Source organism: Oncorhynchus mykiss, chromosome 26 (assembly GCF_013265735.2).
Source record: "Oncorhynchus mykiss isolate Arlee chromosome 26, USDA_OmykA_1.1, whole genome shotgun sequence".
NCBI classification, from domain to species: domain Eukaryota; kingdom Metazoa; phylum Chordata; class Actinopteri; order Salmoniformes; family Salmonidae; genus Oncorhynchus; species Oncorhynchus mykiss.
In genome coordinates, this window is record NC_048590.1 from 18,311,709 (window position 1) to 18,327,381 (window position 15,673).

Consider the following 15,673-nt stretch of genomic DNA (forward strand, 5'->3'; position numbering starts at 1 on the left):
TGTTGAACATGTCTTCATTTTTTATTAAACAAATTGAAGCTTACAAATAGCTGAAAATCAACTGATTTCTTTCTTATTTTCTTTACATGACCTGCAAATTGACAAATGTTTGATGTACAAACCTGGTAAGAAAACCCTTCTGAATAGGAAAACATTTTGGTGTACCATTTTCAATAATTGAATGCAGTCCTACCCCATTTGCAGTTTACATTTCAAACACAATCACAAAAGTCTCCCAGTGCTTCTCCGTGATTAAAAGCTTTCGGAATTGGAAGAAAAGAGAAATTCTGCTGACAAATCAAATTCAAACAGGAAGTGGCCATTTAGGAAGTAGCTAAGTGCCATGCACAGTCTTCTCAGCTCAGTGAACATGGATCTATCACAAAAATGATTTTAACGCTAGGATATCACATCAGATACAGCAACATTTTCAATAAAGGACACCAGAAAATGAAAAAGTCAAGCAAAGCAAGTATGATGATCGGACAGATGGTGTAACCAGCCAACCAGCTGCCAATCTTTTCAATTGTGTAAAAATGTAGTGTCATCTGCCTTTGTTCCCCATGCTCCTCTTGGTATTATGGAGGCTGAGCAACTGCAAACCAATAGCCATCACTAAAAATACCACAGTTCATTCACAGCTTCAGAAATGTATTTCAGGGTTTGGGCAATTTTAGAGCATTTGGAAAAGAATCATGTAACTGTAATTGATCATTTTGTATGTGCCAACATTCCAAAGCGCTAAAGACCTGTTTTCACGTCGGTTTAAAATGAAATGTGAATCCTTCGGGATGCCGTTGACGTCTGCAGAATGGATGTCTTCCTGCCAGGCATGGTGGACACATGGTCCCTGGGCTAGAACCTCTTCAGTCCGAGTCAGAGTCTGAGTCATTGTACTCTATAACACAGAAGAAAAAAAAAACTTTTACACTGAGGGTATAAGCAATGCATGTCTTTGTCTGTCTGTGCCTATTCCTTTCAAAGAGGGAAGTGAAGGCCTGTGGTCTCTGCCCTCCTTATGCAATGATCAGGAATTAAAGTTTGAGATGAATATAAAGTCTATATAAATCGTGGAAGCCAATCGTGATAGGTAAAAACACATACAACATAAATGATTAAAGAGTTAATATAAATGTTATTAACATAGTAACAACTAGGTTGTGATCAGATACAGTTTCATGGCAAATGAGAAATCATAATTCAGATGTTACCATGTTTTGTTTATTGAATAGATTAGCTACTCGGCATGGTCAGAACGAAGCACAATCTGCAAAGATTATCACAGACGATGTGCTGACTCCCCAAACACACTCCATGAGTATTCACTCCCACTGACCTATGGGACCCTTGGCTGAGTGAACTTGAGCCATGTCGTCCACAATGTGGCTTATGATTTCTATCAGCAAACTGCAAGTTTATTTGTTTTCCTAAACTACCCAAACAAATTTTATTAGAACTGACAGAAACAAAAACCCTGAATGGAGGCACTAAGTTCTCATTTCTATATTTCCTGTAGCCATTTTGTGGGAAGAACAGGGAAGGACTGAATGTTTCTGAGGAGTATACAGTATGCAGCATTGGAGACATGTAGATTTACATCAGACTATATACTAGACGTTATTTGAAAGAACGCTTTACCTGAGGTTCTTGGTGGCTCGTCACCTGAGTCCCCTCCTTGTTTGAGGAAATTAGCCAGGTCATTAAAGATGAAGTAAAAATCTAGAGCAAAAACAATAGTGGCAATGAACCCAAACACCTGGAGGGAGTGGAAAGAAAAGAAAACCTTTGATATCAACATGAAACAGCTAGTAAATCCAGAAGGGGGTGAATTGTCTGACAGAAGCTAGCTGTAACATGATATCCAGACACAATGAAGTAATGCAGCGGAGTAACCAGACACGACTTCTGAGTTCAACCTTAACTTCAGAGTTCAATGTGTATGCTGTACATCAGGGGTGTCAAAGTCATTCCATGGGAAGCCTAGTGTCTACAGGTTTTTGTTTTTTTGCCTTTCAATTAAGACCTCGACAACCAGGTGTGGGGAGTTCCTTACTAATTAGTGACCTAAATTCAACAATCAAGGACAAGGGAGGAGCGAAAACCCACAAACACTCAGCCCTCGGTGGAATGAGTTTGACGCCTGTGCTGTAAATGCTGAGGAGATACAACTCCGATCGTGGCATAGGCTTGATGAGAGATGTGTGGATAGTGTCAAAGAGCTTTTCTTACCCCTGCTGCTTTAGAGGCCCCGTCTGTGAACTTGGAAACTGATATTATGGAGATGATAAAAAAGATAATGGACGCACTGACACAGCGCAGAAAATCCTAAAAGAGAGATAATACAAATGAAAATGTAGTTTTCACATTTGTTTTAAAATTGGCTATCATCCCTACTGTACCCAAGTGGACCATACATATACTGAGTGTACAAAACATTATGAACACCTGCTCTTTCCATGACAGACTGACCAGGTGAAAGCTATGAGCCCTTATTGATGTCACTCATTAAATCCACTTCAATCCCTTCAATCAGTCCACTCTGGCTCCCGAGTGGCGCAGCGGTCTAAGGCACTGCATCCCAGTGTAAGAGGGGTCACTACAGTCCCTGGTTTGAATCCAGGCTGTATCACATCCAGCCGTGATTGGGAGTCCCATAAGGCGGCACACAATTCGTCCAGGTTTGGTCGGGGTAGATGTCATTGTAAATAAGAATTTGTTCTTAACTGACTTGCTAGTTAGTTAAATTAAGGTTAAAAAAATGTAAATGAAGGGGAGGAGACAGGTATATAAAAATAAAAAAAATAAGCCTTGAAACAATTGAGACATGGATTGCGTATCTGTGTCATTCAGAGGGTGAATGGGTAAGACAAGATGTAAGTGCCTTTGAATTGTGGTAGGTGGTAGAAATGTTTTTTTCACGCTCAACAGTTTCCTGCTTGTGTCAAGAATGGTCCACCACCCAAAGGACATCCAGCCAACATGGTCACAACTGTGGGAAGCGTCGGAGTCAACATGGGCCAGCAACCCCTGTGGAATGGTTTCGACACCTTGTAGAGTCCACGCCCCAACGATTTGAGGCTGTTCTGAGGGAAAAGTGGGTGCAAATCAATATTAGTAAGGTGTTCTTAATGTCTCGTACACTCAGTGTATACTCACCATGAGGGGGAAGTGGAATCCCTTAAATCGCTCATTGAATTTGGTGGAATAGGCAAAAAGGAGGAAGAGGGCAGCCAGGAACTCAATGAGGGGTGCTGTGACAAAGGCTGCTGCCGTGGATGCCACAAAACAGATGAACGCGATGAGGGACAGAGCCTGACAGAGAAGACAGAGGGAGGGAGAGATAGAGACAGTGACTAATAGAGTACTAAAGTTACTTTGGTCCAAAATCTCCCTTTCAAGAAATGTTGCAGTGACCCGAAGCATTTACATTTCCTGTCTCAAGCTGTAAGGAGATGCAGCTGTTGAATGACAAATAACACACACAGGCCTACACAGACACTCACAGACACACTATAAGCCTATACTGTACGTGAGTTCAAACGTTTTTTGCTTGTTTATACACAAATGTATTAACGCGACTGTTCACTTAAGCTAATCATGAAACATGTTTGTCTGGTTGATCACAAATCCTGAAAGATGCAACTGTCTTTGTGATTTCAAAGACGCCCGTAAGTCTTTAATATCAGCATCCAGTCTCTCCACGAATCACAAGTTTATGTTTTCTTTGTAAACGCATTTCTGGTGATAGTGCTTGTGATTTCCTACATCCCCTTGTCCTGAGTTTCCTCCGGGCCAACATCATTGGACGAGACAAGCCCAGGCACTGTTATCTCCACAGAGCCATCTTGTATTTGTTACACTGGGCCATCAAAACCATAGACAAGGCTCACCTTGGGGTGGGAACTCCCCGAAATGCAACACAGACTGCTACTGCTGCTTTCATAATAGATACAACCCTGAGCACACTGTTCATCTATCTTACACTTAGAATGGGTTTCATCGTTGAATAACGTTGAATATCTTCGTAACGCACAGCAGAACTGCTTATCAGACATTTTGTCTGACCTCGACATGGCTAACGTTTCTCATCTCAGACACCCACTGCTATGTTTCTGCATGGTAAAGCAACAAGGTAAATTCTCTAGGAATCTTGGTATCTAAAACTGGCTTCTGAGAATTCTGGCACAACACATTTCTTGTCAATTGGATGCTACGAGCGACCAACTAAACGACTTAAGCAGCATTATTGTCATTCCAGCTATTAACGATCATGAAAAACTCTATGCATATATGTTTTCCAGCTGTCTTGAGCCACTACTAAAAACCAGGATATTTCATTGTGAGTTTTTTAAAGTCATAGTAGCACCCTTGTGGCTTCTAGCAATAACAAGGGAGAGGATCATATTCTAAGTGTGTGTAAAGAGGCTGCATTGTTCTTGGAGACTGATTCCGTTACCTTATAGGGCCAGTCAGCCAGAGCCCTCTAATAAAGCCCTCTATCCTATACAGTATATATTTTGGGCTACATGCCCTCCAGCAGAGTCAGTTAATTAGAGACTGAGAGGGTTGAACATTGTTTCATGCAGCACATCCAGGAACTGAATCTCACATGACATACATGGGAGAGTCCATGATAATAACATATGTGTTCAATCGGTTCAAATCCTTGGTGATGACCCCTTTCACAGTGAAGATGTCTAAGCAGAAACACTCTCGTTTCACTTCCTGATATCTGCGGTTTGAAATAATCAATACTCATTGAAGAATTAATGGAGTTCATTTGTTTGCAACGATTTGTAATTTTTTAGCAAACTATCTCTTTTAAAATGTATTTTTTACCATTTTGGTTTAATTGCATGTGCAAACGTGTCCCCACAACAGGCTACTTTGCTACAGGCACATCATGTCAAAACCTATTAGTAGTTATCCAGTAATACAAAGCAGAACCCCCGACAGTAGACTGACCACATGAAGTATAGAACACATTACAGCTGTATGTAAGGTCTATTGCTTACTTGTGTAAACATGAATAGGCCTACACTAGGCTACATGAATATGAATGATAGTTTACAGGCTACATGCCTCCAAAATGATCCATATGCATTATGTCTTTCGTTTAACTGGTATAAATCAAAATTCTCACCTGAATGAAAATGTAGTCAGTCGTAAACTTAAAACCTTCTTCCAAAGTAAAAAAAATATTTGGCGAACTAATTCATAAATACTTTTTTTTAGCGCCTTTGACGAAAACAAAACGCTCCCTTGCCTAAATGAGAACCGTGTGATGGACACATTGACCTCAATAGAAATGGGCAGAATTCAATGGATGTGCTTTCCATATAGTTTAACTTAAACAGCTGTTTGAAGAATTGGTTAGGATCGGATAAATTAATCCCAACAAAAAACTACTTTTGAGCGTTCAAAAGCGTTACACTGAATAGCACAAACCCGTTAAATCGAGTGCACCCCGCCCACTAAACTTCTACGCATCTGTTTGTCTTGGCAGCGTTGAAGAAAAGTATTCGGAAGAAACAATGGAAATAAAGACACTAATATATTATTTGAAATGCTACGTTACCACTTCTGCAATAAGAAGTTGTCCTTTCCGTGAAGATGCGAATTCTTTTGCGATTGGGAGAATCGTTTGAAGGACACTTTGGCGCGGTCCAGTCGTACCGGGAGCTTCGATGTCCCCCATTTCAAAGATAACGTTTGACTTGAGTAATGGTTACAGATCCAGCGGGCTGGAAGAGTTGAGAGTGGAAAATGCAAAGCCCCGAAAAAAGAGTGTTGCTTGTTGAAGTGGAAACGGAAATAATGACAGTGCGAAAACGTAGTTCACAAAGGCGCAACATCTGCATTCCAGAAGAGATGTTAGTTGACTGGGCTAAGTGCATGCGTCAAAACTAAAATACTGTAATGTATTTGTTAAAATTGTTGTGATGTATCCCTCGAGTTTTATAAATAATCTGTTTTAACTTTATAGGGCTATGGTCCAACTTTATGGGAACGTCATAAACAACTCAAAATGCAATAGAAACATTACTTAAGAATAAAGTAGAAATAGACTCGGCCTACATGTAATCTGACATTGTTTAAAAAATGATACAGGCCTAGGTTTAAAAGGCGTATTTATTTTTTATACATGATAATTGTGTTATTGCATTGATTAGGCTATACACACAAATGGGCAATCTACAGTTGATACATCAATTTTTGGATTTAGAAATTAATGATATATGTACTCATATAAATGCCTCATGAGCTTAGTTCTACTGCCATACCCCATCAGAACACAAAATATAAGCTTGTTTTACTCCAATAATTGTAAACAAATTAAGTGTAAACAAACACTATATAGCCTCGAAACATGGTTAAAACTACAATGTTGATATCATTGATGGTCAGTCCCTAATTCTATCTATGAATTTGAGAGTGGTTACATTTATCCAGCCCCATATCCTTCAGGTTTTTACCAAAATGGGCCAGGGCCAAGCTTTGTTATTGTTTCAACTGCTGATTGCCCCTTTAAACCTACACATACACTACCTTTCAGAAGTTTGGGGTCACATAGAAATGTCCTTGTTTTTGAAAGAAAAGCACATGTTTTGTTTATTAAAATAACAAAATTGATCAGAAATACAGTGTAGACATTGTTAATGTTGTAAATGACTATTGTAGCTGGAAACGGCTGATTTTTAATGGAATATCTACATAGACGTACAGGGGCCCATTATCAGCAACCATCACTCCTGTGTTCCAATGGCATGTTGTGTTAGTTTATAATTTTAAAAGGCTAATTGATCATTAGAAAACACTTTTGCAATTATGCTAGTAGCTGAAAACTGTTGTTTGATTAAAGAAGCAATAAAACTGGCCTTCTTTAGACTAGTTGAGTATCTGGAGCATCAGCATTTGTGGGTTCGATTACAGGCTCAAAATGGCCAGAAACAAATAACTTTCTTCTGAAACTCGTCAGTCTATTCTTGTTCTGAGAAATGAAGCCTATTCCATGCGAGAAATTGCCAAGAAACTGAAGATGCGTACTACTCCCTTCACAGAACAGTGCAAACTGGCTCTAACCAAAGTAGAAAGAGGAGTGGGAGGCCCCGGTGCACAAAATTAAGATGGGCGAAAGAACACAGACACTGGACAGAGGAACTCTGAGAGTGAGCATCTGAAGAGACAATTGTGGTGTCTTCACTTCACAGTGCCAGTTGCTGCTGTTCTTGGTTGATTGAATGTGACCCTCTTGAAAAGCATGCAACCATCCACACACCACAGGCCTGTTGCTATGAAACCCACTATCTGGATAGGGAAAGTATACAAGACTCAGTGTTAATATCAGATATAGGCTACAAGATAGAATTATAGCTGACATTTCTTTGTAATAGTTCATTCATTAGTTGTACTGGGTGCCAAATGTGGGATTACAGTATATATTCACATTAGTGGAAATGTTCATAAGGATTGTATTTCCTCCGGGCAGTTCATTATTGACAGGATGGTGTGTAAGATGAGGCTTCACCCAGAAACCCAGTTCTACAAGGTCCCCAAATAGAAGGTCAACAAGGAATACATTTGTTTTTATCTCACCCCTCCACCCAGGGTCCCTGTAACTGTGTAAGTGGACACTGCTATCAGACTCAGGATAAGAATGAAGACTGCTGCAAACAGTGAGTTGAACAAATCCTGAAGAAGAAAAGACAATGGAAGTTACTCAGAAAGCTTGACTGCCTGACATTTTCACAGCAGTTAATCAATGTGAAAGACCTACAGTAAACACTGTACTGCAATTGAATAGGTTCCTTACAACGAGAGGCCAGAAGAACAGAGTCAGCTTCTTGTTCAACTTCAGTGTGTACAGCAGAAGCAGGGAGAATGTGATCACAAACTCCATGCATGTAGCTGCAATGTATTTGGGCCTGGATGCTACAGCAAAACACACAAATGCTACAAACATAGTCCCCTGAAACAGAGAGCATTGGCAATTAGGAAATTATAGGAAATGCTAATTGATTGTTTCCATTCAAAGATATTTAAGGATAGTCTAATCCTACAAATTGAAATGGTTGTTTCACACCAAAAGCTGTGAAAATTAGGGTCGTTTTTATTGATTAAAATGTAATGTCCACTAGAGGGCATGCAGTATCTTGTTTACCGTCATCATCAACTGCAGGGTTTAACGTTTGTACAGTTCACAGGAACTACAACTCTGACATTCACTTCTAGTTCTGCTTTGTCATAGACAACATATTTAGGAAATAATGTAAATCAACATAATCTCTCTGTAAGAGTAAGCTATTGTAATATCCTGTAACAATACTGTGTAATATATTCTTGCTGTTTTTATCAAATGTACACCAGATATATGGCTTTATCTGTGGTGATAAGTCTTTCCAAAACCCAATGGTTTAACAAAGTATGAAAAAATGTCTCACCATCTCTGCTAATTTAAGGACACCCCTCAAGGATCTGAGAAAAGCAGTATCAACCTCCATGGGTAATGAAGGGATGTTACTGGTTGTTTTGGAACAGTCGCCTGTCATGTTACGTTTCAAAAGAACCAGCTCAGAGTCTGTGTTTCCTGAAGAAGCAATTTCCTTTCAGTTGCAGGAAATTACAGTCCGTTGCAGTCACTTCTAAACATACTAAGCCGTATCATACTGCTTGCATGCCACTAAACAAACTAATCATGATCTGAAAATGTCAATCAATCTGTATAGAATATTACAATCAGAAAATATTTGATTGACTTTCTCATGTAGGCCTACAGACATAGAGGCGTAAAAACATTATGAGCAGCCCTATATATGTTAATGATCCTCATCATTGCTGTACTGATAGTCTGGCATAAATCACGGTAGCAGTGTTACCTATACACGAGTCCCTTTGCCCTCAATGGTGATGGCAGTTGGTGGAGGGAATGCAGGTCTCAGAACAAATAAAGCGCTCCAACCAATAGAAAAAAACTACATATCCATATCATGAACCAGGAAGAGGTTATTTGACACACGGAACTGGAGTGCCAGTTCACGGTCGAGCGCTGTGTGTGTGATTCAGATAATTATGCGAGATTTCCTTTACATCTATTTGTATTAACAATTTGTGGAGATCTGCTACACGACTATATTCCCACACTGCTGTGAGGTCAGCGCGATTAGTGGCTATTCCCTGCAAAATATTTGGTGATGCGCGCGGCGAGCTCTGCCAGACGAGAGGCCATAGTAACAACACACAGCTCGTCTCAAGTAAGTGCCCTTGCGCAAGGTTTATTTATTCGCTGGTCTGAAACATTGTTTCGGTACAGAGTGATACAATGAAACACCCTGTAGACTAATGTTACAATGTCATGTTACAAATGATGTAAGTTACAATGTTGCGTCAGAACAACAGAACATATTAACAACATAGGCCGGCTCATACTGTTACATTTTGAATTGCCAAGTTTACAATACAATGTGACAGAAAATGTTTAGAAACAATACACTTGTACATTGAGCTCACTTTAGCTACCACCAATACATTCTGTAAAGAATTTAAATTTGATGCAAATGTAGTAGTAGTACTAGTACTTCCGGCGCCGACAGAGATGGCCGCCTCGCTTCGCGTTCCTAGGATCAGACTGTTAAACAGCCACCACTAACATTGAGTGGCTGCTGCCAACACACTGACTCAACTCCAGCCACTTTAATAATGGGAATTGATGGGAAATGATGTAAAATATATCACTAGCCACTTTAAACAATGCTACCTAATATAATGTTTACATACCCTACATTATTCATCTCATATGTATATGTATATACTGTGCTCTATATCATCTACTGCATCTTTATGTAATACATGTATCACTAGCCACTTTAACTATGCCACTTTGTTTACATACTCATCTCATATGTATATACTGCACACAATACCATCTACTGTATCTTGCCTATGCCGCTCTGTACCATCACTCATTCATATATCTTCATGTACATATTCTTTATCCCCTTACACTTGTGTCTATAAGGTAGTAGTTTTGGAATTGTTAGCTAGATTACTTGTTGATTATTACTGCATTGTCGGAACTAGAAGCACAAGCATTTCGCTACACTCGCATTAACACCTGCTAACCATGTGTATGTGACAAATAAAATTTGATTTGATTTGAAATGTAAAATGAATGCTAACTAGACATGGCCATTCCTGTCAGACTCATCCATGAGCACTGCTATTATCTACCACTACTCTCAGTGAGGCTACTTGCTCATCAATTTGCTCTATCCAAACCAGGGCAGAAAGCTATCGCCCTGCATACATCACCCATATTAACACCCTTCTCTGTTTGGCTTGACCATAGGTACTGACTTAACCTGGCTTCTTGGTTTCAGCTTATCTCACAATGCAGTCTTACTCCTCCCAAGGAAAGCTGGTGCGGAATGGGGAGAAGAATAAGTTAGTGGTATGTACTGGTACACTGTAATTTTAAATCCTTCAAAATCTTTTGAATTGATACTAAGACATTTGAAGCCTATATACCTGAGGGAGAAGTCAACACAATGTATCTTGTTATTTTTCTTTAGATCTGTATAGAGGGGAATATTGCTAGTGGGAAGACAACATGCCTGGAGTATTTCAGCAAAACCAGTAACATTGAGGTAAAAAAAATAAAAAAAAACATTCAACACGCTTGTTCAACATTTTGCATTCCTTCATTTTCCTTTTGTCCCTTGTGCTGCACTGTGTGTAAAACAAAAGGTCAAATGAAATCACAATTTTAGTTTTGAATTCTCAGGTGCTGACTGAGCCAGTTTCCAAATGGAGGAATGTTCGAGGACACAACCCCCTGGTACGTGACCATTCTATAGAAGATGGTTCATTTTGATAATGACATATTGTATGCTGATGTTAGATCTACTCCCATCCTGCAGGGGTTAATGTACCAGGACCCTACTCGATGGGGCATCACTCTACAGACTTATATCCAGCTAACCATGCTGGACCAACACCTCTCAACAATAGTAGGCACTCTAAAACATTGCACAGAACAGGTTGCACTGATCTCCTACTGTTTCACTACTGTTGCATGTTTTTTATCAATAGTACAGATTTCTCTTTCGCCAAGTACGACGACTTTGATTTTACATTGCATAATTAACATGGTCTGTTTTGTGTTTGTTGATTCTAGTCCGCCCCAATGAGAATGATGGAAAGGTCCATCTACAGTGCCAAGTACATCTTTGTGGAAAATCTTTACAGAAGGTAATGCACATGGTATATTTCACACCAGCTTATAGCTGGTTTTCATTTGTGCCCAATCTAGTTCATTCATGCCAGCAGCATACCACCCTGCATACCACTGCTGGCTTGCTTCTGAAGCTAAGCAAGGTTAGTCCTGGATGGGAGACCAGATGCTGCTGGAAGTGGTGTTGGAGGGCCAGTAGGAGGCACTCTTTCCTCTGGTCTAAAAAAATATCCCAATGCCCCAGGGCAGTGATTGCCCTGTGTAAGGTGCCGTCTTTCGGATGGGACGTTAAACGGGTGTCCTGACTCTCTGAGGTCATTAAAGATCCCATGGTACTTATCGTAAGAGTAGGGGTGTTAACCCCGGTGTCCTGGCTAAATTCCCATCTGGCCCTCAAACCATCACAGTCACCTAATAATCCCCAGTTTACAATTGGCTCATTCATCCCCCTCCTCTCCCCTGTAACTATTCCCCAGGTCGTTGCTGCAAATGAATGTGTTCTCAGTCAACTTACCTGGTAAAATAATGGATAAATAAAATAAAATACATTTGATGTACTTCACAATATTTTGCTCTCTGCAGTGGGAAGATGCCCGAGGTGGACTTTGCTGTTCTTAGTGAGTGGTTTGAGTGGATCACTCAGAACATTGCCATTCCGGTGGATCTTATCGGTAAGCTGTGCAGAAACACAAGCTTTCTACTTTATTCTGATGATGTTGGGTCCTTGGTAGAATCTTGTTCATTTAGTTCCTCCTCTGTTTCAGTTTATCTCCAGTCGTCTCCACAGACCTGCCATGAGAGGCTAAAAGAGAGATGCAGGGAGGAGGAGAAGATCATTCCTTTGGTGAGGGTAGAAGAATGACAAACTCTCAGTGCTGTTCTTGGTCTAAATTCAGAGGAGTTTTAAGACTCGTCTCTTGCCCTACTCTCTCATCCTACTATCTTTCTTGCTTTTTCTTTTAAAAGGAATATTTAGAGGCAATCCATCAGCTGTATGAAGACTGGCTGATAAAGAAAACATCCTTCAATGTTCCTGCTCCAGTCCTTGTGAGTGATCAATCTTTTTCAGGCGTGCGTTTTGGAGGACAATGGTCAATTAATGAGGAACATTGTTTATACGTTCTAGTGTCTCCTGTGATAAGCGCCAGAGTATTGGTCATCTATGTCAAGGAGTCCTTGTTTTTCCATTGTTGGGAAATAGTCCATTGTTCAATAGAAAGGCAGGCATGCAGGTAAGTGATTGTTAAACACAGCTCTGTTTTTGTATCAAGTTACAGTTACAGTAACTGCCTTTACAGTTATAATCTGTAAAGGCAGTTTCACAGTATTTAATGATATATATACACTGAGGATACAAAACCGGATGAAAGTTATGATCTCTTATTGATATCACTTGGTAAATCCACTTCAATCAGTGTATATGAAGGGGAGGAGATACATTAACGAATGAGTTTTAAGCCTTGAGAATTGTGAGATGGATTGTGTATGTGTGCCATTTAGAGGGTGAATGGGCAGGACAACACATTGAAGTGCCTTTGAACGGGGTATGGGAGTAGGTGCAAGGTGCACCGGTTTGTGTCAAGAACTGCAACGATGCCGTTTTTTTCACGCTCAACAGTTTCCCGTGTGTATCAAGAATGGTCCACCACCCAAAGGACATCCAGCCAACTTGACACTATTGTGGGAAGCATTGGAGTCAACATGGGCAAGCATCCATGTGGAATGCCTTCAACACTTTGAAGACTCCATGCTCTGACGAATTGAGTCGGTTCTGAGAGCAATGGGGGAGGGGTGCAACTCAATTTTAGGAAAGTGTTCATAATGTTTGGTATACTCAGTGTATTTGTATTTCTATATTTTCAGGTAATTTCGGCAGACGATGACCTGCAGAAGATGATCCTCCAGTATGAGGAGAACAGAGAGAAGATTTTATCAGGGAGCAATGTGTGACTGAAGTACAGTGCCTTCGAAAATGATTCAGACCCCTAGACTTTTTCAATATTTTGTTAGGTTACAGCCTTATTCTAAAATTGATTAAATTGTTTTTTTCCCCCTCATCAATCGACTCACAATACCCCATAATGACAAAGCAAAAACAGGTTTTTAGTAATGTTTGCTAATTCAACTTTGTTGAAGCACCGTTGGCAGCGATTACAGCCTTGAGTCTTCTTGGGTATGACGCTACAAGCTTGCCACACCTGTATTTGGGGAGTTCCTCCCATTCTTCTCTGCAGATCCTCTCAAGCTCTGTCATGTTGGATGGGGAGTGTTGCTGCACAGCTGTTGTCAGGTCTCCAGATATGTTTGATCGGGTTCTAATCTGGGCTCTGGCTGGGCCACTAAAGGACATTCAGAGACTTGTCCCCGAAGCCACTCCTGCGCTGTCTTGGCTGTGTGCTTAGGGCCGTTGTCCTGTTGGAAGGTGAACCTTCACTCCGGTCTGAGTTCCTGAGCGCTCTGAAGCAGGTTTTCATCAAGGATCTCTCTGTACTTTGCTCCATTCATCTTTCCCTCGATCCTGACTAGTCTCCCAATCCCTGATGCTAAAGAAATATCCCCACAGCATAATACTGCCAACACCATGCTTCACCGTAGGGATGGTGCCAGGTTTCCTCCAGACGTGACGCTTGGCATTCAGGCCAAAGAGTTCAATATTGGTTTCATCAGACCAGAGAATCTTGTTTATCATGGTCTGAGAGTCTTTAGGTGCTTTTTGGCAAACTCCAAGTGGGGTGTCATGTGCTTTTTACTGAGGAGTGGGTTCTGTCTTGTCACTCTACCATAAAGGCCTGATTGGTGGAGCGCTCCAGAGATGGCAGAACCTTCCAGAAGGACAACCATCTCCACAGAAGGACTCTAGAGCTCTGTCAGAGCAACGATCGGGTTCTTGGTCACCACCCAGACCAAGACCCTTCTCCCCCGATTGCGCAGTTTGGTCGGGCGGCCAGCTCTAGGAAGAGTCTTTGTGGTTCCAAACTTCTTCCAATTAAGAATGATGTAGGCCACTGTGTTCTTGGGGACCTTCAATGCTGCAGAAATGTTTTGGTACCCTTCCCCAGTTCTGTGCCTCGACACAATCCTGTCTCGGAGCTCTACGGACAATTCCAACTGTCAACCGTGGGACCTTACAGTGCCTTGCAAAAGTATTCAACCCCCCCTGGCGTTTTTACAATTTTGTTGCATTACAACATGTAATTTAAATTCATTTTTATTTGGATTTCATGTAAAATAGTCCAAATTGGTGAAGTGAAATGAAAAAAATAACTTAGCAAAAAGGTTTTTTTTTTAAAAAAAATTTTATGAAGCCCCTAAATAAGATCTGATGCAATCAATTACCTTCAGAAGTCTGTAACACCACTCAGCAAGGGGCACCACCAAGCATGTGGCACAATGAGAATAAGAGCACCTCTTCCCAGCTGCCCACTGCACTGAGGATAGGAAGCACTGTCACCACCCATAAATCTACAATAATCGATAATTTCAATAAGCATTTTTCCATGGCTGGCCTTGCTTTCCACCTACCCCGGCCAACACCTCAGCACCCCATGCAGCAACTGGTTCACCAACTACTTCTCAGACAGAGCTCAGTGTGTCAAATCGGAGGGCCTCTTTTTCGGACCTCTGGCAGCTCTATCGGGGTGCCACAGGGCTCAGTTCTCTGGATGACTCTTTCCTCTGTGTATATATATCAATGATGTCGCTCTTGCTGCTGGTGATTCTCTGATCCACCTCTACGCAGACGACACCATTCTGTATACATCTGGACCTTTGGACACTGTGCTAACAAACCTCCAAACGAGCTTCAACGCCATACAACACTCCTTCCGTGGCCTCCAACTGCTTTTAAATGCTAGTAAAATGAAGTGCATGCTCTTCAACCGATTGCTGCCCGCACCCTCCCACCTGACTAGCATCACTACTCTGAACGGTTCTGACCTAGAATATGTGGACAATTACAAAATTTCGCAACAAAACCTCTTTCACTCATGCCGCCAAACATACCCTCGTAAAACTGACTATCCTGCCGATCCTTGACAACGGCGATGTCATTTACAAGATAGCCTCCAACACTCTACTCAGCAAACTGGATGTAGTCTATCACAGTGCCATCCGTTTTGTCACCAAAGGCCCATATACTACCCACCACTGCCGACCTCTATGCTCTCGTTGGCTGGCCCTCACTATATATCCGTCGCCAAACTCAATGGCTCCAGGTCATCTATAAGTCTTTGCTAGGTAAAGGGGGCCTTATCTCAGCTCACTGGTCACCATAGCAACACCCACCCATAGCACACGCTCCAGCAGATTTATTGCACTGGTCATATTGAATAGTTATGCACGCTCAAGTTTTCAGTTTTTTTTGTGTTATTTGTTTGTTTCACAAGAAAAAATATTTTTCATCTTCAAAGTGGTAGGCATGTTGTGTAAATCAAATGATACAAA

At 41.0% G+C, this 15,673-nt stretch overlaps 3 protein-coding genes across 5 annotated transcripts; 1 reads left to right on the top strand and 2 right to left on the bottom strand.

Annotated features, from left to right (window-relative positions):
* Window positions 1-2: 2 nt before the first annotated feature.
* Window positions 3-5,879, bottom strand: LOC110506347 (CKLF-like MARVEL transmembrane domain-containing protein 3). Of its 2 annotated transcripts, none has more exons than XM_021585903.2 (5): window positions 5,579-5,879; window positions 3,157-3,312; window positions 2,230-2,325; window positions 1,639-1,719; window positions 3-898 (listed from the first exon to the last, which is right to left on the bottom strand). In XM_021585903.2, the coding sequence occupies exons 1-5, from the start codon at window positions 5,696-5,698 to the stop codon at window positions 674-676; spliced, it is 678 nt and encodes a 225-aa protein (XP_021441578.1). In that variant the 5' UTR covers window positions 5,699-5,879; the 3' UTR covers window positions 3-673. The 2 variants fall into 2 exon arrangements, with proteins under 2 accessions (XP_021441578.1, XP_021441579.1); XM_021585904.2 differs by having other exon boundaries at window positions 1,639-1,756; window positions 5,579-5,869.
* Window positions 5,880-6,114: 235 nt separating this feature from the next.
* Window positions 6,115-9,010, bottom strand: LOC110506349 (chemokine-like factor). The gene is made up of 5 exons (XM_036963491.1): window positions 8,877-9,010; window positions 8,442-8,587; window positions 7,814-7,969; window positions 7,597-7,692; window positions 6,115-7,308 (listed from the first exon to the last, which is right to left on the bottom strand). Exons 2-5 carry the CDS (start codon window positions 8,547-8,549, stop codon window positions 7,201-7,203), a joined length of 468 nt encoding a protein of 155 aa, XP_036819386.1. The 5' UTR covers window positions 8,550-8,587; window positions 8,877-9,010; the 3' UTR covers window positions 6,115-7,200.
* Window positions 9,011-9,012: 2 nt separating this feature from the next.
* tk2 (thymidine kinase 2) lies at window positions 9,013-13,287 on the top strand. 2 transcript variants are annotated; one of them, XM_021585902.2, is made up of 10 exons: window positions 9,013-9,251; window positions 10,377-10,447; window positions 10,569-10,643; window positions 10,781-10,834; window positions 10,917-11,006; window positions 11,174-11,247; window positions 11,813-11,901; window positions 11,995-12,074; window positions 12,197-12,277; window positions 13,094-13,287. In XM_021585902.2, exons 2-10 carry the CDS (start codon window positions 10,388-10,390, stop codon window positions 13,178-13,180), a joined length of 690 nt encoding a protein of 229 aa, XP_021441577.1. In that variant the 5' UTR covers window positions 9,013-9,251; window positions 10,377-10,387; the 3' UTR covers window positions 13,181-13,287. The 2 variants fall into 2 exon arrangements, with proteins under 2 accessions (XP_021441577.1, XP_036819385.1); XM_036963490.1 differs by having other exon boundaries at window positions 9,083-9,251; window positions 10,410-10,447.
* Window positions 13,288-15,673: the final 2,386 nt, after the last annotated feature.